Raw genomic sequence first — 23,339 nt, 5'->3', positions numbered from 1 at the left:
AAGGGAAGCAGGGGAGATGATTCCATGACAAGCCACATTCTTCTTTCATTAACAAATTTTGGAGGGGGGATGGGGACAGATAAGAAAATGAACCAGCAGCATTTAGCTTGAAACCAAGGCTTTCAGATATTCCTGGAACAAGAACATTTGTTCTAAGATTTCACTTAGCCTTCCTTACAAGAGCCCTACCAGAGCTCTGCCTCAGAGAAATAATGCCCTGGCTCCCCGGCCCAGGAGATGGGTCACTGGCCCCATTTTTACCGTAGCATGGTCGAAGTGAGGCTCGTAGTGCCCTCCGATTCCGTAGTTCACCACCTGGAGGTACTCTGCATAGGGAGGCTGGACATCAAGGCCTGTGAGGGCTGCAATGCGGTGGTCAAGGGTCACCAGCATCGGGTCAACAGTGTCCTTCAGCCAGGCGCTGAAACACACCAGGTTGGCACATCGATAATCTGATGCCAGAAATGACTAAATGATGTCTGTGAGTGAATGAATTAAACAAGCGAATTAATGTCAACTGCCAGAAGGAAGGAAGGGAGAGAGGGAAGATAGACTTTAATGCCTAATTACCATCTCAACCCTCTTGTCCACTTTATCCTCTATCCCAACAGCCACACATTCATTCATTCAATAAACATTCTCTGAGGCCCACTGAAGGCCAGGCCCTGGGCTGGGTGCTGAGGAAACAGAGTGAAGGTTCCCAGCACCCAGGCACCAAGATACAAAGAGGAATAAGACAAAATCTCTGCCTTCAAAACTGCTACGTTGCAGAGACATTTCAACAGGGGCAGCTGGGTGCACCGGAAACAGTTTGGGGTTTAGAGGAACATGATCAGTCCCCAATCCTCTGTGTGATCCTGAGTCAGGTACTTAACCTTGAACCTCTCTAAGGGTCAGTGTGTTATCTATAAAATTGAAATGATAGTATACCTCCTTCACAGACTCGTGAGGATTGTGAGAGACAATACTTATGAAGATGCTTTGTGAGCTATATGTTAGTGTTAAACACAGGAAAATCGCTGCTCTTTTGCTCTACTGCCAGACAAACTAGGATAGGTCAAAGGCCAGAGAGCACAGTTCAGTCTCTTTTCCTGAATATCTTGTTGAGGTTCTGACAAAGTGGAAATTTTGGAATCAGAATTTAGGTCCCTGGGAAATGTAGGAAGTGCCCCTCAAACAAGGCCAGCGAGGGCCCTGGAGCGACCATCAGTGCTCTGCAGGGAAGAGCCTTGGCATGATATGGGAATACCATTTCTTTGCTCTTTAAGGAATGGATTACTTTGTTCATTCTTCCATACAGAGTGGATGGAAAGTGCTATGCCCCATGTCCTTAGGTTTACAGAGCTCCCCAAGGCAAAGCTACTGCCTTCAAAGAGCTCATGGATAGTGTGGGAGAAGACAAACACAAATACAACTAAGTCCAAATTAAGGTAGAGTGAAAAAATGAGAAATAGACTTAAAAGTGAAGTGCTGGAAGCACAATGGAAGAAGTAGTTAATTCTACCAGGGCACACTCGGGTAAGATGGTGACATTTAAGCCAAATTTTGAAGGAAGCATAAAATTCCAATAGATGGAAAAGATGTAGGGCTGTTTCAGCCTGAAGAAGGAGTAATGTGAGTGGAGAAAGAGAAAGTAGTTTCTTGATCTGAAAAGAGGAGAAAAGGAGCTGGATGCAGTGGCTCACACCTGTAATCCCAGCACTTTGGGAGGCCAAGGTGGGAGGATCACTTGAGCCCAGGGGTTCGAGACCAGCCTGAGCAACATAGTGAGACTTTGTCTCAAAAAAGAAAACAAAGCAATAAAACAAAAAAGGGAAGAAAACACCACCTACTCCCACAGAAGCAATGAATCTAAGTATAAGATTGACTTTTCTTTCTGACATTAGAATATCAGAAAGTTTAGAAAAAACAATGAAGCTGAGGTTGCATGGACCTTCCAAAGTGTAGAGAATAACTACTGTAAAAGAAAGGTACTAGACCAAATAAGTTAAGCCAAATGATTCTGAAACAAAATTTCCATCCCTCACTCACTTCCCAGACAACACAAACTAACCACCCATCCTGAGGTCTGGCCTCTCCCCAAGGATGCTGAGGTCACTGTTTCACATGGCTCTGATGGAGATCCCTCCTCCTACCGTATCACCAGGCCTGTCCTTAAAGTGCGAATGAAGGGCTGCAGTGGGGGGTGTGCAGGGGGGTGGGCAGGGGTGCAGGGAAGAGGATAAAGCAGGGCTCTCACAGCTGAATCTGCTCCTCCAGAGAAGCCATCAGGGACAGAGAATCTATTATATCTGTTTCTTTGCCTGATTGTTGGCAAGTCATGCTTTGAATATGAGTCAGAAGGTGGGAATGGAATCTTGTGGAGTCAAATCATAAGTGTGAACAGGACTGTATTCTCTGGAAAAGCAATCCTGGTTAGAACAATCCTGGATAGGATTTATTTTTTGATTTAGGCCCATAGGAGCTTTTTAAAGTCTTTCTCAAATGGCCTTCTACTCAAATCCTCAGATGATATAACCACCCGTGAAAGGAGAAACAGCATCTCTTGCAGTCTCTGAACAGCTGTTGCTGACCTGGCACTCAGCTGTGCCACAGGCCCGGATGTGGGCAGCAGGTATGACCAGCAGTCCCTGCCAAGGAAGGGCCCTCCTTACCTTTTGCTGATGCGGTACTCCACTTGTAACTGCTTTTCCCCTGACGCCACCACTGACCTCTGGAGCTGGCGGAAGGACATAAGACAAAGTGCAAGTGATTATGATGTAAAGAGAAGGGCTCTGTCCTTTCCACAGACAGGCCCCTCTCTTATGCATGCACATAACAACCGCCAGCTCCTCCCTACTTAGAGGGTATTTTGCATGTGGGAGTGATTTAGTGATAGCTATCCATCTTGACAATAAAAAATAGTAAGTGGCCAAAAATCTTAGAGTTGAAAATAACCTTTAGCACTGTGTCTGGTCTACAGTAAGCAGTCCAATAAAAGTTTGTTGAGCTGAAATAAACTGATATTTGAATCCCTTTTGTATCTGCAAGACTGTGAGTCAGGTAAGAACAAGGGTTATTTCTCAATTATCTTTGTATCCCAGTGTGAGGCACAGGGCCTGATCTATGATAAGCACTTAGTAAGTATCAAATTAAATGCATACCTCCAACAATAGGAAATTCTCTACACTCAGAGGCAGCCTGCTCCTTTTGAACAACTCTGACCAAAGCTCTTCCTTACAAAGAATCAAAATCTGTTTTGCTGTAACTGCCTTTTCTTTTTTAATTGATATATAATAGTTGCATATTTTTGGAGTACATGTGATATTTTGATAGACAAAACGGTCTGGATTATGAAAAACAACAGGTTTGAAGTTATTAATTTAACTAAATGTCTCGCTTTTGTTCTGAATGTCCAGATATAGCATTTAAATTGTTTTTAGATAAAATGCCTACTGATTGCAAAGTCACTGTGCTAGGGAAAGAAAGAGAAATATTATTTATTTATATAAGGGTATGTTTAATTCTGCCTCTGCCACCAGAATGTCAGCTCCATGAGGGTAAAAACTTGTTCTTTTTTCAGTGCTGTAGCCTGAGGGTCCAGAGAGGGCCTGGCAGGGAGCAGGGGCTCAATATCGGTTAAATGAACAAGTGAATGAATGAAACCAGGCCCTGCACTTAAAGGCACTCACAGCACTCAGACCCAGCCCTGGTGCTTCACAGGCAGGCAGAGCAGTGCTCAGGGCAATGAAATGCACAAGACAGAAACCTTTTCCCTTTTCTAGGGCTTCTATAATGTCATTGTCCCTGCTGCTAAACCAGGGGGACAATCTTGGAAAAGCATCTTCCTTTTCTTGGACCCGTCTCCTCATCTCTGAAATGCAGCATGTGAACAGCACATTCCTTTCAGCCTATGGCTCCGCAATATTAGGATGTGGGAAATCAAAAGGTGACTGATATACTTCACCAATTGCCCCGCATCCTCTCCCTAGCCACTCACAGAAGAGAGAGTCATAGAAGAGAGATGCTCCCTTGGTCTTTGTAGGGAAAAATCAATGGCTTAAAAAAAAAAAAAACCCTAGGGAATCCCTTCTCCCCCAGTTAAGAAGCCACCTTGTGTTTCATTCCCTTAATAATACTTTATTGTGGGAGCTAAGAAATTGATCACATGGAGGTGGAAAGTAGAAAGATAAATAATAGAGACTGGGGGGAGGAGAAGGATGGAGAGAAGCGGGTTAAAGGTACAAACGTACAGTAAGACACAAGGAATAAATTCAGTGTTTGGTGGCAGAGCAGGGTGACTGTAGTTAACACAAATGCATTGTACTCGGATGATGGACACCCTACAGACCCTGACTTGATCATTACGCATTATACACATGTAACAACATTCCACATGTAGCCCCTGTATTTGTACAAATAAAAAATAAATAAAAAATCATTCATTGGCCACCTACAAGTAACTTGTTTTTTGGAACAAATATTTATTGGTTATTCTCTGTGATACACACTGTACTAGGCATTGGACAAACAATAGGTTAAACCAGACAATGTCCCTGCCCCTTAGTCATCTCATGGGGCCACAATGGGTGAGTACAGAGTACATGAAAATAGAGAGAGGGGCATCCAGCCCATTCTCATGAGGGACAGGAAAGCCCCCAGGATGTCCACAAGACACACTGGAATCACACAGGTGAAAAGAGATCACAGGCAGAGAGGAGTGTGTGGCCGGAGTGTCGAGTGAAGAGGAAGATGTGGCAGAAGGTTGGCAGCAGCCAGGCCAAGGAGGTTTGCAAGCATTTGAGGCCAAAAGCACCCATTAAAGAGTTTAAGCAAGGGCTTGACATGGTCAGACCTGACCTTCTAAAGATACTGTGGCTGCAACAGGCAGAACGGGGCAAGGCATTTCAAGAAAGACAACATATGATGTTTGCTAGTTTACAGTCTAGTTGGGGAGACAGGATGCTAACCCATGAAACTGTCAGTGATATCAGACAACACATAAATGGCAGAATAAATTTAAAAATTAAGTACCAAACAACTGGCAACAAAAACTTTGAGTTCAGAGGAGGGGAAGGTTACTGTATGTTCACTCAAAGAACCAAAGTAGGCCAGAGTGGTCAGGGCTGGCAGGTCCAATGGAGGCCTGGGGCTTCAACTGAGTCTTCAAGGATGGGAAGGATATGGGGAGAGAGAGAAGTGATGAGAGAGTGTGCTTTGGGAAAGGGACAGTGAATAGGAAGCAGATAAATTTAACACAAGCCACCGAGATGTCTGCCCAGGTCCCCTGGGGGAGCCACTACCAGAGAAGCCCAGGGCTTATTCCTGGGAGAACCAGCCATCAGCAGCCCAGCAAGACGCGTCTGGGGAAGGGAGTGTGGCAAGGTCCGTGCATGCCAAATTGACGACCCGGCCATGAACGATTAAATAGACATCTCTGGGTGGGCCACTTGTCCTGTCACCATGGCGACACGGTTAGTCTGAGGAAAAAGCAGCTGCTGGCCAAATGCTACTACTGCTGGCTCACTGAGAAGCTGAACCTATTGAAAACACATTGTTCCAATTCACCAGTGGAGCGTAGTCATTTCAAAAGCCTGTACAAAGATTCTAGACTTGCCTGGGGGCAGGGGGCTTCTAGGTGAAATGATTACTGCTGCTCTTCTCTCTCCGATCCATGTCTCTGCTGTCAGAGCCTTCCCTAAAACCACAGACCCGATCATGCCACTCTCCTGTTGAAAACCGTCCAACAGCTCTCCCGCTGCCTACACGACAAAATCCAAAGTGCCTGGCATGGCACCTCCAGCGTCTGCTGGTGGTGTCTCACCACCTAGCCTCATCTCCTGTCACCTCCCCTCATCTCTTGCACAGTTCAACCACTGAGATTTTCCCCAGTCTCTGAACATATCACATAGCAGGCCCTTGCACACATTGCTTCATCTTCCTGGAATACCCTTTGCCAACCTGTTTCTCTGATGGATGTCACCTCCACAGGGAAGTCTTCCCTGATTCGTCCTCTCCTCTCCATCTGCTCTTCACCCCACTGCCTTTTCTTCAGAGGAAGGCTCACTTTTTTATGCCACCATAGCACAACTCCCTGCACACATGATAGCACATATAGTATATTGTAAAGATTTGTTTGTCTTCATTATGCAGTAAGTTCCCAAAAGGAAAGGACCGATACCTCATCTCACTGTAAAAGCCCAGTACCCAGGCCAGGGCCTGGCACACGGCGGACTCTGTTCTGTTGATGACTGACTAATGGCTGCCTGAATGAAATGCACATATTAAGGGTGCGATGTCTGGTTTGACATAAATAAGTCTGAGACAGTATTAAGGTGCCATCTTTAAACAGGCAACACACTTACAGAGGTGAGTTAGACTGCATAATTTTTCTAAATATTTACCAACTTCCTAGGGGGAGTATTAAACGTCCCCTTCCCACAGACATCAAGCTTGGCTCGGGAATTTGCAGGGCCTTCCCCATGGAAGAACTAGGTAGACTCCCTGTTGACTGCAGTGGTGGCCACATGCTCTGCTTTGACCAGTGAACCGTGGGTGGAAGTAATGTCTGATGCTTCCACACAGAAGCTTTACAAGCCAGCTCTTGTTTGCTGTCTCTTGTCTTTTTCCTCTCCCATGAGACTGGCAGCGTCCCACATACAGGCTCCTGTCAGGTCGGGTCCCAGAGTGTGGGCAGAGCTGCAGCCAGCCCAAGACAGACGTGTAATACGGGAAAGAAGCAAAACTTTGCCGTAGTTATCTCTGAGATTTGTGGCTGCTTGTTACTGAGCATAACTTAGCCTAACTTAACAGATACAAGAAGGCAGAACAGCAGAGCAGCAATCAATGTACCTCTAAGTTCCAGTTGTGGCTCTAGTTACACATGTGACCCTAAGTCCCTATCTCTCTCTGGGCTTCAGTTTCCTCTTTAACAAAATAATGAAGTTGAACTTTCCACTGTGACTCTGTAAATAGGTATTAAAATTTCACTCCTGGCCCCTGTCATCTCACACTTTTTTCTTTTTTATCCCCCTTTTACTGATCATATGGAATGGTTAACATTTTTGAAGGGTTCCTTATTTTTATTTTTTTTAGGTTAAATTGATACGTAATGATATGCACATGTCTCAAGAGGACCGTCTGCTGAGTTTTAACAAATGTACACAGCCGTGTATGCCACGTCCCTAACGAGATGTTAAGAGCACATTTTCAACACCCCAGAAAATTCCTTTGCACCTCATTCCCAGTTAATCCTTTCCCTCCAGAGGCAACTACCACTGTGATTTTTTTCCACCATGGATTAGTTTTATGGAATGGTTGGCATTTTGAATTTCTGGACTAACGAAGTGTCTAGTTAGTTGTTCAGGTTGTCTGTTCTCACACTCCCGAACTCCAGGCATGTGAAAACACAAAAGGAAGTTCTTGGCAAGCTTTGGGGACACTCACCCATGGTTCTGCAAGCTCTCTAATTTTCTGAGCCTCTGAGTCACTGACAAAGTCATGGTAGAGAGCAACATAGGGCTCCAGGTGGATGACCTCCTTCCGGATGGGCTGGAGCAGCAGGTAGGGGCTGGAGTTGGTCTCATAGGAGCAGTAGAGGCTGGGGATCTGGTAGTGAGTGGGCTGGAAGGGAAAAGTAGAATCAGCAGAAGAGAAGAAGGGTCTAGGAGCAGAAACCAACTCAGGGGAACTATGGCATAAAACAACCGGAACTTGAAAGAGACAGAATGTGGTTGCTCTGATGCTGCCCAAGTGAGCTTTCCTGTTTTCAATGCGTCAGCCCTTTTCCCTCACACTGTCCCAATGCCAGCTTCTCACTCTCTAGCCAAGCCTGTTACCCCTTTCTCTTTCCCTGAGGGATCCTACCTGGGAACCCAGGGTCTGACATAACCCCTCGTAGGTGTCTCTGGTCTGCAGGTGGGGTACATTGGGCCTCTGCATGACAGCCTCAGTTACCGCCCGACTGGGGCTCTCTGCCAAGAGCCTTTCATATTTCAAGATATTCCTGGCCATCCTCTTATTATCTGGGCCTGAGAGAAATCAGAGCAGGGAATAATATAGATTAACAAATACTGGCCCCAGGGAGTGCTACCAAGGTTTCCTGCAGCTTCACTGCTGTGCAGAACAGGCAACTGGACCCCCTGAATAACTCCTTGTGTCAATGCACAGGAGGATGTAAGACCCTCGCTCCCAGAAGAGTACCTGGTATTCAAAAACGACTGACTTGGGCCCGGTAGATCTGAAGGTGCAGAAGGCTTTGGGAAGGAACATGGTACTTAACACTCTTCGGCCAAGGGATCATGAGGATGGTGGCTCTGGGATAGTGACGGTCAGTTTTATGTATAGAGAAGGAGCTTCATTCTTTCAATCATTCATTTACCCATCCATTCAATAAATCTTCAATGAACATTTACTATGTACCAGATACTGTGCTAGAGGCTGATCTCCCAGAGTTTAGTCTAATGGAGAAAAGGGATATTAAATTACCACTTACAACAAAACATGATAAGTAAGTGACAGAGAAGCCCAGAGAGCCAAAGCCTGTTGCAGAGGGGCCCAATCTTTTCTTTCCTGGAGAACTGGAAGGTCATTCATTCTTGGCTCCACTAGATCCTTCAAAATTCATAACTGGCTTAGACCTAGAGCAGAGCAGTCTGGGATAAAGGGACTCTAGACTTTGGTTCTAGACTCGATTCCCACAGGGTCCTCGGGAAACCCAGTAAATCTTGTGTCTTGTCTGTGCCCACTTTTTGTACCCACTTTGGCTCAAGATACCCCATGGATTGGCGGCTACCCATGGCCTGCTTGCCTCTGTGCATAAGTCTCAGTGCATCTCAGAAGGGTGTCTGAATTGAGGGGAAATGAAGTTTTGGAGAATGGAAATGATGAGACCAAACAACAATGAAAATATTGCAAAACTAGAAATGGGAATCTCATTTGCCATGTTCTACTTATCCACCTATAAAAGCACACAATTTAGGTTCTCTTGTCGAGGCAGAGATTTTAATAGATCAAGCAAAAAGAAATAAAAGGAGGGTTGGGTTATAATTTTGTTTGTACCACAAATTACCCATGTGTTTACAAACCACACTACTTCCTTATACTACTGTTTGCTAAATTATCAGAAAGGAATAACATTACTAAATGGATTCATTAAAAAAGTTATGAATACATGCAATTGTTAAGTCCTACATGAACTACTTTATAAATATTAAACAAAATAGTGATTTAGTATCTTATTTTAGAATCTAAATACTTTATTAGAGGAAAGCCTAGGAAGCCATCTACCACTAAAATTTTAAGCACGCGCACACACACACACACACACACACACACACACACACACACACATATATACATGAAAAATTTTTAAGCAAAAATATCCAAGCAGAGAGCTGAGCTAGGAAGCATCTCCTTCCTGTTTAACTCATTGTGTTGTCAGCAAGGCAGTCCCTGAAAGGGCTGAAGCTGCACTGTGAGCCATCTGGGCAGGAAGGCTGCACACAGCAAAGTGAGTTCTGGTTTAAAGGGAAGAATTGATAACTCTGTGAGCAGCTGAAGTGAAAGATCCTGCTGAGTCACTCTCCTTCTTGCACACACAGGGCACATTGATTTCATTCATTCCTGGGTCTACTTCCAAAACCTGGGTCTTTAAAATGTCTCTGAAGAAACTGGCTCTCAATCTTGGACTTGTTCCCAGAGAAGCAACGCTAATATATAACTGGTTGGAAGTGCAGGAGGGAAGGGACAGGTTGACATCTTCTCAGCATTTTCCAACTAACTTAAAAATTTCCCCCTGAGGCATTGATCTGCATATATGTAAGATTTCATCTAAAATTGGAAATGTGCCTTAGATTATGAAATTAAATAAAGATAGATAGCTGTATGTCCCTTGTGGGGATTAAAGGCCAGGAGCGGAAGGGAGTTCCCCATAACTCAGACCTGTGGCCGGATTATCTTTTATCCTTACGTACTGTAGAGAAGAAACTCTCGGGAGAGGCTGAGGGCACATGAAACATTTCCTGCCTATTTAAAAAAAACAGAAAGAAAAGGAAAAGAAAGCATTAATGGCACTGAGGATATCTCCTCTGAATAAATCATTAAATAGATTTTTTAAAAAGCTATAAAACATTCTTACCACAGTAGATAATAGGTCGCATTGAAAGGACGCGGCAGACTAGAAATCGGAGGATTTGTGAATCAGGTTTCACCACTTTCCTCACTGACAATCGACTTATTACCACCCTTCCCAGGGAAGGTAGGAAAATAAACAAAGCTAAACTTTCTTAAAGTGCCCTCAAATCTTAAAGTGTGCAAAACCACATAATTGCAGGGTGTTTGTTATTTGATTATAGTTTATTCTTGCACTTACTATGGAGCTATAAAAACCTTAATACAAATATAATTTGTTTCCCAGGTTCAGATCTTCCTAGAGTCTACAAAGTTAGTTAAAGGGAGGCAAAGGAAGAACTAAAACAGAAACATTCCCCGGTGCACAAGCATTAACTCCCCGCAGCCATTCAGTCTGGGGCTCCACCAGGTCAAAAGGAAACGGGGCTTTCCCGACAAACCTGGGGAACAGACCCCTACAGGTGGGCTGCAGTCCTCCTCTGGGTGCTGCCCGGTGATGATTAACTGCTGGAAATGTATTTCTTTCTAATCATTTTAGTTTAGCAAATTAAAAAATTCATTTTTAATGAAAAAAGCAACAATAAGCACATTATAAAACATATGAGAAATGGAAAAAAATTACTCTACTGAAATCCAGGCACTGTAAGCACTTTGGATAATATATAATTATTACACAGGTATGATCATATTTTTTTACACATTTTCACATACTGATTGTTTCACTCTATATTGTTATCAGGAGTGTTTTTATATCATTACATAGTCTTCATAGATAACATTTTTAACGGCTGCATTTTATTCCATCCAGAAACTGCATCACAGAGAACTTAATCATTCAACTAATATGGGACTTACAGATTGTTTCTAATTACTTAATAGCATGAATTATTCTGTTCAATATTTAGCAAAGAAATATGTAAGTGAGCTATGAATATCTTGAATGCCAGATATTAACTCAAGCTTTTCAAACTCTTCATGAGATGAAGAGAACCGAAATACAAATTTTCATATTTTTAAAACTCTAGAGCCTTGTAATGAAGTAAAATCATATATTACAAAGAACAAAGAGTTACTTTTGGTGTCCCAGTTAAATTTCTTTGGAAATGTGTACACTAAATAACATTAAATGAAAAAAAGAAAACATACATTCGTATATAACATAATAAGAACAGCTCATATTTATTGAATACATAGTATGTGTTATGCACGCTTTCTGTTAAAGGCTTTGCATGTATTAGCTCGTTTAATCTTGAAGTAAGCATCACTATTATTCCCCTTTCACAGATAAGAAAATTGAGGTCCAGGGAGGTTAAGTAAGTTGCCCACATTTTCAGAGAATTTGAAGCCTGGTCTGTCTGACTCCAGAGCCCATGGTTTAACCACTCCACTCCACTGTCTCTTATTAGCAGTTACTAAAAATTTTTTTACTAAAATATATAATGAAAAATATATATATGTTAAATTTTATATGATAATGAAAAGTCCATAGTGGGGCATTTATCTCTAATTTAGTGGGGGGCTGGGGAAACATATTAATAAATCATCTATAAGACAATGTCTTATAGATAAGAATCAAATTTCTTCTTCCATCGCAATATCAAGGCATAATATCTACCTTACGTGTTTTATTACTGAGGCATAAAAAAGTGCTATAATAGCACAAAAGAGGAGTGAGGAAAATTAAGGAAGAATTCACAGAGTAGGTGACATCTGAGCTGTGCCTTGTGAGATAAACAGAATTTCACCAGAGGAAGTATGATGTGGAAAGGCAGAGTCTCCCAGTGAGTGGAGGGGACACCCAAGTCCTCAGAGTTAGGGGCACTGTATTTAAAATCCCATCTTTCAGGGTAAGCTGCTTCTGAGTCTCTCCATATCGATCCTCCCTTTCCTTCCTCTATTAAAACTCAATTACTTCTCACCTTTTGTTACACTAGTTATTCTATTTTAGCTTTAACACTTAGCAATTGAGCAGGAGACTTAGGAAGAACAGGTAGACAGTTTTATAACAAAGATCCATTTACCAGGAATGTCCATGAAAGGAACAGGAGTGTTTGCTGAATGGAGAATAAATCTGTTTTGGCAGCAACGCATGGGTTGGGACCACCCACGTCCTCCTCCCTTTTCTTAGGGAAAGCGGGAAAGAAAAAGGAATGTGGGGAGCAAGAATGGTTTATTGGCTTTGGAAACTCCAGGGAACAGGCAAGATGGTGATTCTTCAGCCTATTCTTGAAGACTATACAAGTCTGGTGGGAATTGGGGTTGGCTATACAAAAGGATGGCAGCTGCCACAGTCAGTGAAATGAACTTCTACATGAGCACAACAGGTAGTAAGTAGTTCAACAGTGCCAAGGAAAACTAACACCTAGAGGGGAAACTGAGGCTGGTGCTATGGAACAGTGACTGCAGCTCTGCAGCCAGACACAGTCACGTTACAGTTGGACTCAGTTGCAGATAGGAAAGGATAACAATCAAACTTCTTCTTCCATGGCAACACCATGGCGTAAAATCTGTGAAGAGTTATGAATCAGTGAGAATGCAAAAATGTGATCCACATTCACCATGAACCCATTAAATGTTTGTGAATACAACTGCTGCTATAGGTGAGAAACTTCCTCCTACATGAGAAATAATGATTGTAAAGTTGTCAATGCATTGGGAAGAGCACTGGACTAAGCGTCAGACAGATTTGGGTTCTAATCTGAGCTCTGTGAGCTTTGTGACAAGTTAAGAATTTTTTGGAGACTCAGTTTACTCACATGTGATATATGGCAATAATAAAATAACTGCCCTGCTTAACTCATATTTAGTCCTATTGGAAAGATAAAACAAACTAAGAGATACCAAAATGCTTAGAAAATTATACAGCAGATATAAAACATTATATTTATTGTGATAAAATCAGTGAGCTTAACCTATTGTCTTACCTGGAAATAGGCAAAGGCCAAGTGATCCAAAGCATCTTCTAGACTTGCCTCATCTTCCGTCTTCCACTCTCCGTAAGATCCTCGGAAGAGACTGACGGCCTCCTCCAGCCATGGAATGGCATGGTAGTAATCCCCCATGTCATAGGCCACCTGCAGGGGACACAAATGACATCACTAAAGCCTTAGCCCACAGGTAGAAAAAAAGAAATGACAATTCAAAGAGTAAGAAGTCCTTTGGGATCCAAGAAGGCAAGCTTTAACCTCAAATTCATTTTAATTCAATTTGTTAAGCATTTGTTATATACAAGGCATTGTACTAGGTGGACAGGAAACACAAAGGCTCTTGCATTTAAGGAATTTATAATCTGGAACAGAAGAGAGACATGACCTCAAGTGACTACAATATGGGGCAGGATGGAATGAGTGCTCAAAAGAAAATGGATAATATGCTGTGGAGGCACAGAGAGGGGAGGAGACCTGAGAACCTCAAAAGCCTTCATGGAGGAAATGGCATCTGAGATGGGCCTTCCTTGAAGAAGGATAAGGATTTCAATGAGCAGAGATTGGGAGGAAAAACATTTTAAGAAGAGGGAATGGTAGAAACCAAAGCCAAAAGCAAGAACATGTTCAAGTCGTCCATTGTGGCTGTAGCCTAAGGTAAAGAGAACCAAAAAGTGAACTAAAAATGGCAGAATGGGTTAAGCTAATGACAATCTTGAATGTCATGATTTTAGGAAGGTGTTGCTGGTAACAATGTGAAAATGAATTATTTATTCAATAATTCTTATTGGTAAATAATCAATTCCATTAATTACTTATTCAATATTTACTAGTATTTACTATGTACCTGGTGGCCCTGCCCTTCAAGAGCTTAAATCAAGTGAGGGGAATGTGAGTAAACTAATAATTGTAACGCAGTGCACTAGACACCATAATGAAGGCAGACACAGGAATGCTATAGAAGCTCAGTGGGTTCATTCCGCATTAAATGTGGGAATGCTGGCAACAGTTACCAGACATAGCTCCTGTCTCCTCATAGCTTACAGTTAACTAGAATACCAGACCACAGGTGGAATTTCCTGGAAGTCATTATTGGAGACAACACAGTATTGTAAAGTTAGAGTTGGAAGAACTCTTTGCAAAATGATCTAATTGAGGTGTAACTTCCTGACAGGGAAAAAACTTACACATACTACAACTCTGCAGCCTAAATAACAAATCAATTTTTACCCCAGGTCTGCCATTAACCTGCTGTTTCATTTTTCTGGGCCTCAAATTGCTTATTTGTGAAAAGGTTGAGTTGAAAAATAACAATCAAAAACGACTGAACTTTTCCTGCCAAGTTAACAATTTATTTAATCAGGATTTCCCTGAGTAACTTCAAATCCCAACAATATGGTATATTGAGATAACTGGAATCCTTCCACACACAAATACTTAGAAATTTTGAATAAAATAGAAAAAGCATTTTATTATATATTCTCAAGAAAAAAATGGAAAATACCAGGTACCAGAAACAAAAAAGGAGCTAAAAAACAAAGCATAAGCTTATAAGCAGATGCTGAAGCTGCCTAGGATGGAGGTGAATGTTAGTAACGTTTGTGTTTTGTAACCACAGGTTGTAATGCCCACATAAAGGACAGAAGATAAACCTTCCTTAGACCTCCAAAAACCTAGGCTTAGAACTAAGACACCCTTAGGAAACTGGATTCTATAAAAAACTATACCTTAAGGGTAAGGATGGACCAGAAAAAAATTTATCCGCTGGCTTAAGGAGACAAGAAAGTTGGTTTGTTTCTATCTGGCCTCTGTGTAGGAAAATAAAATGTCTCCACAAAATATTCTCAATTTTGAGCCTATAGTTCATGAGTTTAGGTATGAATCTGTAATCCTCATTTGGTCAAGGATGCCCCCAATAAATCAGTATAAAAGTAGATCTAAGGTCAGTGGTTGCACTAGAGTTCCTGGAAGAATAAAACCCAAAACTCTCTTGAGGGATATTCCTACAACTCTGGGCACAGAGAGAGTAGCTGGTATCATCCAGAAACACTGGCTGCAGGAGTTGAACTGAGTCCTTCCTGAATGCCTCGGATCCTCCTGGCCAGTTGCACATCCTTTGGGAAAAGAGTAACTTGGCCAGGATATAAGGGGAGAAGATAAGTATCTCAAAGAGAGGAACCAGAAATGCTGCTGCTGCCTCTTATGGGGCCAACAGGGCCTGGGCTTGCCAATTGAAGTCCACACTATGAGTGATGCACAGGGCCATGTTAATCTTCTCTGTATCGTTCCAATTTTAGTAGACATGTTGCCAAAGCGAGCATAGATTTGGAGTTAAAAGACTGGGTTCAAAATGTAATTCTGCTACTTAAAGCTATGTAATCTTAGATAAGTTATTTACCCTCTCTGGTTTCTTCCTCTGAAAGTAGGAATAATATCAAATTTCCAAATTTACTGTAAGTATTAGAAATATGTGAAAGCAATCAGGACATAGTTATTTCACCCACAAGAAACTAGAGCCAAGCAATTGGCCCTCTCTCTGAATATCGTTACCTTGCCCACTTGGAAGCAGTCGTCCGCTGTGAGAGAGAAGAGCCGTCTGGGACTGTACAGGTCCGTGACGGCAGAGCCAGTGACTCTCTGAAAGACACCTCGGGCCAGACCCTTCACATTGAGCATGTACACGTCCTGCAGCCGCATCAGGGCCCTTGCTGCTCCCTCAAGGTCCTCAAAAGCTGGAAGGTCTTGTTCCACCTTCTCATAACCATCCTTCAGAGCTGTAAAGGAGTAGAAACCCCAATCCACCATTCAAAAAACAGGTGATGAGTGTGTAATACCTGCAAGGCGTTGACTACCTGTGCAAATATTTCAAGAGATAACCTTTTACTTGTTTTTGTGTCCCCAGGAGCAGGCACAGTTCCTGGCACAGAGTGAATGCTTAATATAATTTTCTGAGTGAGACACATTCAGAATGAGTGAATGAGGAGTAAAAAACAAGGTACACACCTTCATCTATTGTCCTATCCTATACGTCTCCAGGAATCTTGCCCTTTTAAGGTTCCCTAAAGTCCACAAACTTCCTAAAGCACAAAGTGGAATAAATCAGGAAAGCGATCTCGCTGCAGATTACACTGTAGTGACAACTTAATAAAACAGAAACTATTGGGAGGCCATTACTTTCTACACATATATTAAATGGGATGATACATCCTGTACTTCTTCACGGGACTGTAGTGAAGATCAAATGAGATGACGGATATGAAAGTGCTTCCTAATATATAACCATATAAACCTATTAGCAAGGGGGCCTTATTCTTTGTACTAGCTCGAGTTAAGGGGATCAAGTAACACCAGTCCACTCCGTTACCCTTCCTCAAATCCCATCAGAATCTCTCTCCTTACCACCGAGTCAGGAGATAGAATCTTCTCTCCTACCCTCCAGCCCTCCTCCTCATTACCTCGGATGTTCTCACTGGCCTCCAGACTATGTACAACATTCCTCCAGTCAGACTGCAGGCGTTTGATGAGAGTAAATGCAAGCAGAGGGTTAGCCACAGGGGTTGTTGAATCCTCATGCAAAGAAAGTACCTTGTCATAGAATCTGAAAGAGAAGAGTAGAATGATCTCACCTCCTGACACAACCACCACACCTCAGGAAGGCTGGCATAGTGTGTATACATTCAGAGTAGCTAAAATTGAAATGCTGAACCTCTTGAGACTCATGTAATAGTCTAACCAAAAAGTCATGCAAGAACATGAAAATTACAAATACAACAAAAGTAGGTCCACTCATTTGTTCATTGGATGAGTCAGCCTATACCAGTCAATTACAGGACGTCAGGCACCATACTAGATACTAGGGATACAAAGGCAAGACAGGGCCCAGCTCTCAAAGAGTCCACAAACAAGAAAGTCTTTTTCTTCTGTCATCACTCTATACTCAATACTTAGTATCTGGTAGAAACTCAAAAACACTGTTGAATTAATTACGATAATTGTGATATGAGCTATGAGAGAAAAGGGCATATAATGCCATTTGTAGGTAGGGCCCCTAACCCAGGTAGGGTTGGAAGAGGGAAGGAAAAACTTCCCAGAAAAAGTAGCACTTGATCTGAGTCTGGAAGGATTTGTCGAAATATTGATAGCTACTAATTATTGAGCTCTTGGTATCCTGCTGAGTGCTTTAAATATTAATATATTGTTTCATTTCATCCCCCCCAACGACCCTTAGAGTAGACTTTATTTTGCCCATTTTACAGGAGAGGAAACTGAAACAAAGCCACATTGTTAGTAAATGGCAAAGTCACAACTTAATCCAAGTCTGCCTGACCCTGAAGCCTGGGTTCTCCGTTGTTTCCCATGGACCTAGAACAAAGATGGGAAGAAGAGTGTTTTCCAAGTCAACAAGGGCCAACATGTACAAAGGCACAGAGGCTTGACATATATTTGTTCATTCAATAAGTCAGTCTATACATGTGACCTGCCAGATAGCAGACATCATGCTGGGTACTGGGGATGCAAAGGCAAGATAGGCTCCAATGCTCAAGGATTTCATGGACAAGAAAATAACTATTTTTTCTCATCATTCTGCACTTAATACAAAATGAGGTACATAATTCAATACATATTTCTATGAAAAAATGAATGAAATATACTCTCCTAGGAGCTAGGGACAAATTTTGAACAAAGCAATAACTTTGGTTTCAAGGACCCACAGTCTAGTGGGTAAGAAAGACAAATAATGACATCACAGACACAACACCACACTTAAGAACAAGGCTTAGGGGGCAGTACAAAGAGAGGGTGATTAGTTTGGCCAGAGCAAGTCAGGGAAGCCTTAGGTGAGAGTGACACCACTATGACTCCTTCGCATATATAAATCTGTGCAAAGGTGGGAATGAAAATTCAGAAGTGGAAGTGACTAGAGGCAGAAAGGCCACTAAGGAGGTTGTTCCCAAACTGCAAGCATGAGACAAGGAGAGTCTGAACCATATAGTGACAGTGGGGGCAGAGAATGGGATGGACTCAAGGGAGGTGTTTAGGAAGTAGGCCATATAGAAAGTGGTGATGACTGTAATGGGGAATAAAGAAGGGGAGTTGTCCACTACACTTCCAACCTGTCCAGCTTGGTGACAATCACAAAAAGGGCCAGAAATGGTGGGACCTGAAATGATCATCTTTCTAGTTAATTTCTCTCCTCCCCAGATGTCCAAGAGTGTTTATATAGGCAAAAGATGCTGTTTCCTTTCCTGGTATACTATGATTATTCCATTTCTAACACACCGATGGAATTTATATTACTGAAATTTTTTTATCCATAATAAAGAGTACTAGTCCTGTCCTCTAAGAGTATTTTCCCCTTGTTTTAAAAGTACTGATTTCAAAAACAAAGTTTTTGAAGTTTAAAAAGTTTAAAGTTTAAGAAGTTTAAAAAAAAAGGAGTTGTGCAAAGTGAAAAGAAAATATGAGTGTGTGCAAGAGCACATGAGACTACAAGTCCTTCAGCAAGAGTGAGGGCCTTCCACAAGTGGAAAGGGATGAAAGTGAAAAACAGAGGGAGTGGTGGGGTGGGGGGTTCAGCCCCTTAGAGCAGAGTCTGATCTGAGGATTTCTCAAGAGTAGGGCCCTCAATTCTGAAATGGAACCTGAAATTGAAGACGACTTGCCTTGCAGCTTCCAAGGAGCCAAATGTTCAATTCAACATAAACTAGGGAAAAAGAATCTGGCCCTGGGCGCCCCAGGGAGGAAATGGGAAGCCTGTCAAGTCCCAGGGTGTCTCTGATCCCAAAGACAGGGCAGTGTGTGAGCTGCAGCTCTAGGGATTTGAAACTAAACCAGCCTCCAGGGTGTGGGATCTTTTTTACTACCCATTATTTCCTACGTCAGCTCCATATGGAACTACTTAGTGAAAGATATTCTACCGCTGGATGAAAAAATTTACAAGCAGAGACTCGGGCTTGAGTCCAGCTTAAAGAGTAAGTGTCCAGGAACAATTGAGGGTGCAAGGGCAGGGATTTTATAAGACAGTTGGAAAGGATGGAGCTGGGAGGAGACCTGAGACTTATTCAGACCCAGCCTCCACCTCTCCCTCAGTTTCTGCCTCTGTAAAATGAAAGAATTGGTCTACTCTAGATTTCTATGGATCCTTTCAGCACGCACATTCTACTACTTCTTCCCATCACCTTTTCTACAACTGAATAAATAGATTCCTTATTAGCTTGAGAACTGTTTAACAGGCATCAGTGGAAACTGAGGCACAAAGGGAAAAAGGTAAGGCAGACAGGTGGTATTTGCCCCAAGTCATCCATTAAATCAAAAGCACTATTTCTGTGTTCTCTCCACACCCCACTTTGCATTCTGGGGTTGATTTGTTTGGGCCAGGGGTTTGACCTCTACTGGAGCACATCAGTTCAATCCAATGTTCAGATACGCCATGTTTCTGTTACACAAAGGAAAGAGAAAAAAATCTTTCAACTGATAACTGAGGTTGGTTTGGAATCTAAAAGTTGGCTCCATGCCCAGCCTCTGAGCAAATAGCTGGTTTCCAGAGACTGAGTTACTGGATGCTGAATTCAAACCTCAGGGTTTCCTAAATGCCTTTTGCTTTAACAAAAGCTGCTGAGTGGGGAAAATCAGATTCTTTCCTTCAAGAATCTGCACATAAAACTTGCAACACAATCCTTGCATTAAACATAGTCTGGGCAGGTTATCCAACCACAGTACATGGGGTATTTCAATTCAATATGTTTCTCCTCTGGAATTCAGAAATGGCTTTGTCTCAGTTTTTCTGAGACATTCTAAATGCGTAATTCTTAGCACAGAAATAATTGCTGCTATGCTACCCTTTCGCTCTTGGTGGTTTAAACTGCAACCACAATAAAAGCTAGGGTTAACTATGTATATGTGCCATACTAGTATGTAACTATATATGCTATAACTAGTATGATTTTTATTAACTTCGGGTAGGGAGTAGTTTCAACATCAAAGTATATTTTGTTTTCCTATTTAGAAATTCAAAGAAGAATATCAACTGAGAGTCTTGGAAATAACATCTCAAGTTACATAAAATCACCAGATTGGGAGTATATATGAATGAGCAGAAACTGCCAAAATTCTTGTTTTAAAAAGCAAACATTTCACTGGGTTTTAGAGCAGTAACTAGAGAACAGCATGACAGTCTTCAAAATATCAAACTAAACTACAAAATTAACTGTTCATAAATCACCCAAAGAATCGGGAATTTTCCTGATTCTTTTTTATCTGGGTTCTCACAATCCTAGTTAATAATACTTAGGGCCAAAAATGGAGATGAGTTTCATCAGCGAGTGTTAAAATAAATAGTAATCATAAAGAGTTAACATTTATCAAGCAGTTATTACATGCCAAGCACAATGATAAATACTTTTATGTGCTACTTAATCCTACCCTATGGGGGTACATACTGTCAATATTTTTATTATCATTTTATAGATTAGGAAACTAAAGCTTAAAGAAGCAAAGGAATTTGCCCAAGATCACAGCTAAGGATTTAAATAGAGATCTGTTAAACTCCTGAATCCAACTCAACCACCATGTACTCTGGCTGCTAATAAAACCTCATGTAGCTAGTGGTTTGGTCTGTGTCCTGGTATATGAGATAAAGCAAGCAGTAGGGAAGAGAAAGCTTAGCATAATGGAAAAAAAGTAGGATAAACAAAACAACTGTGCCTAGGCCTGGACTTGCTATCTACTAGATTTATAATCTTGGATAGGCCATCAGACTTTAGTGTTCTCATGTTTAAATGATTTCTCATTTGTTAAGAGTGTAATACAAACCTATTTCAAAGCATTGTGTGTGAGAGAAAATCAAATCAGATAAGGTTTGTGTAAGACCTCCTGCTGTGAGAAAGCCGTGACAATGACAGTAGTGAAACAATGGTGAAGGAGACCAGCATGGGGAGGGAAGGAGGCCCGGCCAGCTGCTTTGGCCAAACACTTCAAGCGCTCTCTTCTGAGCCTGTTTCCCGAAAGACTGGCACTGCAATTCAGAACCCCCCATCTTCACCTGAGCCACCCACAGGAAGAGACTGCTGGTATGAGAACAAGCACATGGGTAGCAGGGAGCACGATGGGTTCTGAAATCAAAGAGAAAAAAGTCTGTTCTATTTCCACCAATGAACTTGGATTCTAATGAATCTATACTAAGAACAAAACTAAAACATTTTGCTCTATCAACATGGACCCATAAAACACTAGGCAACTATGCTAGTCCCAAGAATGATAATAATTCTGAAGTTATCATTTATTGTTAAAAATTAATAAACTTACATTATATATGTATATTGTCATATGGTTTCAAACTAACAGTAAATTTAGACATGCACATAACTGTTTATATGCAAGCTGCATACTTAAAGACATGAATCAATTACAGTATTCAGTCACCACTGAGTCACAAACAAGATCTCTCATACACACCTCCACACACAAACTGATTCTCTCCTACATGGACTGCCCCTCACAGTCTCAGTGTCCCACACACCTTCTTCCCACGTCACCTTAGAATCGGTATTACTATTGCACACACTCCCTTGCAGTTTTATAAACAGTGCATTGTGTTGTCTCAGCTCAGCATGAGGGTCACATGATATAAGTACAATATTAATATAGTCAAATAGTGATGTGGTCGCAAGCACTGCTTCTCAGTGTTGTGGGCTTCTCAATGTCCCAAGCAGAGAAGTCACAACACCTGTTCATACACACAATATCATATACAATCACTCAGCTTTCATAGTTTGATGCTGACAAAGTCCATACGTGATTACAGTGCCCCAGTGTCCCAAGCCTTACAGTATTTTATCCCACAGTGTGTAGCACTATGGTCTGTTGGTTGTATAGCAAAACAATACTGGCTGAGCATCTGCTTGTGTGTGCTACACTCGGTAGCTTACAGCATCAAGTACGGCTTTTCACGGTGCTTTCTCGATCTCAAATACTTTCACACACGTATAACATCTCAGTTATCATTTATTTCATATAATATTTAGAGACCTTTTACATGTGTAAAAAGAAAGAAGAGCTGAAAACAAAGAAGGCAACGGACGTCTCTGATTAACAATCATGATGCCACAGACCCAAACTCCTTGAGGGCAGAGTTGGGTCTTGTTTACCGTGTTATCCCCAGTGCCCGGCTGGAACACTGCCTGGCTCATGGTGAGTACTCAAATGTTTGTGTTGACAGAATTAATGACCATAAAGCTTTATTCATGGTGACCCGTACAATTACTCAGCATCATTCACAAGCAGAGTATGATATCCGTCGTGTCGTGCCCATCCAGTCTCAGTGAGGTATAAATCTCATACATGGGCACAGATGGTCAGCTGACTCCTCATACTAAACATCATTTTGCTGGGTCACATGGTGTTTCACCATGCCTGCTCCAAAGGTCAACACATGTAGCTACAGCAATTCTCCCCATCTCGTTCTCACTCTGTCTGTGTCAGTGTGACCCAGAGCCTGGGAGCCCACACAACTTGACAGAGCACTTCGTGAAGTCCTACTGGCCCTAGAGCCACCCCATTACACTTTTCCACAGTATATCAACTTTGCTCTGTGTTGCTGGACCTAGGGTGTCTATGTGTGTGACGGAGTCTGAGGCCCCACTCAGTGTGACACAGCGTTCCCCAACACCACATGCCGTGGTGTCTCAGGGACCCACACGGGGTGACAGTGAGCCTGGAGTCACAGGCGGCCTCACAGTCACCCCTCGCCCAGCGTCTCCTACTCAGGCCCCTCTGTCGCTCTCCCCCGCCCTGCCCTCACCTGGTCAGGTCCCGCAGCCGCGCCTCCTCTCCGCGCAGGTAGCGCCGCAGCAGCCCCAGCAGCCGGCGCTCAGGCGCCAGGGCGCGCGCCACGCTGGTCAACGCCGAGAACGTGTCCCCCCGCGCCGCGGCCCCCGGTGGGTCCCCTGTCCCGAGCGCCAGCACCGCCAGCAGCGCCGCCAGCCGCGCCGCGGGACCCATCGCCGGCTCTCGCGCGCGTCCCCAGGACGGCCGGCCCGCCCGCCCGCCGCTCCCGCCCCGCTCCGGCCCCGCCCCCGGCTCCTGGGCTGCTCGGCGGCCTCGCCCCGCTCCCCCCGCCCTCCCGCCGCTGAGCGCCTCAGAACGCGGGGGGCTGCCTGCAACCTCCGTGTCGCCCGCCCGCCACTACATCACAGCCCTGGGACGGTGTTTCCACTGTGACCCTCACACTCGGGGAAGGTGAGCCAGGGGGTGGGGTGAGCGATGAATTCACTAGTCTAAGGCTGTGTAACAACACCATCCCCAAAA

At 42.9% G+C, this 23,339-nt stretch overlaps 1 protein-coding gene across 2 annotated transcripts in view; it reads right to left on the bottom strand.

Annotated features, from left to right (window-relative positions):
* Positions 1-23,066, bottom strand: part of P4HA3 (prolyl 4-hydroxylase subunit alpha 3) — a 31,588-nt gene extending 8,522 nt beyond the window's left edge. For both annotated transcript variants that reach the window (XM_045555485.1, XM_045555484.1), the window contains exons 1-9: positions 22,834-23,066; positions 16,490-16,632; positions 15,585-15,808; positions 13,035-13,184; positions 9,954-10,005; positions 7,846-8,009; positions 7,426-7,602; positions 2,655-2,719; positions 262-421 (exon numbers count right to left, since the gene is read on the bottom strand). In XM_045555485.1, coding sequence (XP_045411441.1) covers positions 262-421; positions 2,655-2,719; positions 7,426-7,602; positions 7,846-8,009; positions 9,954-10,005; positions 13,035-13,184; positions 15,585-15,808; positions 16,490-16,632; positions 22,834-23,033 — 1,335 coding nt within the window. In that variant the 5' untranslated portion in view covers positions 23,034-23,066. The remainder of the gene's footprint in view (positions 1-261; positions 422-2,654; positions 2,720-7,425; positions 7,603-7,845; positions 8,010-9,953; positions 10,006-13,034; positions 13,185-15,584; positions 15,809-16,489; positions 16,633-22,833) is intronic.
* Positions 23,067-23,339: the final 273 nt, after the last annotated feature.

Source organism: Lemur catta, chromosome 7 (assembly GCF_020740605.2).
Source record: "Lemur catta isolate mLemCat1 chromosome 7, mLemCat1.pri, whole genome shotgun sequence".
Classification (NCBI taxonomy): domain Eukaryota; kingdom Metazoa; phylum Chordata; class Mammalia; order Primates; family Lemuridae; genus Lemur; species Lemur catta.
This window is presented reverse-complemented; position numbering and strand designations above follow the sequence as displayed.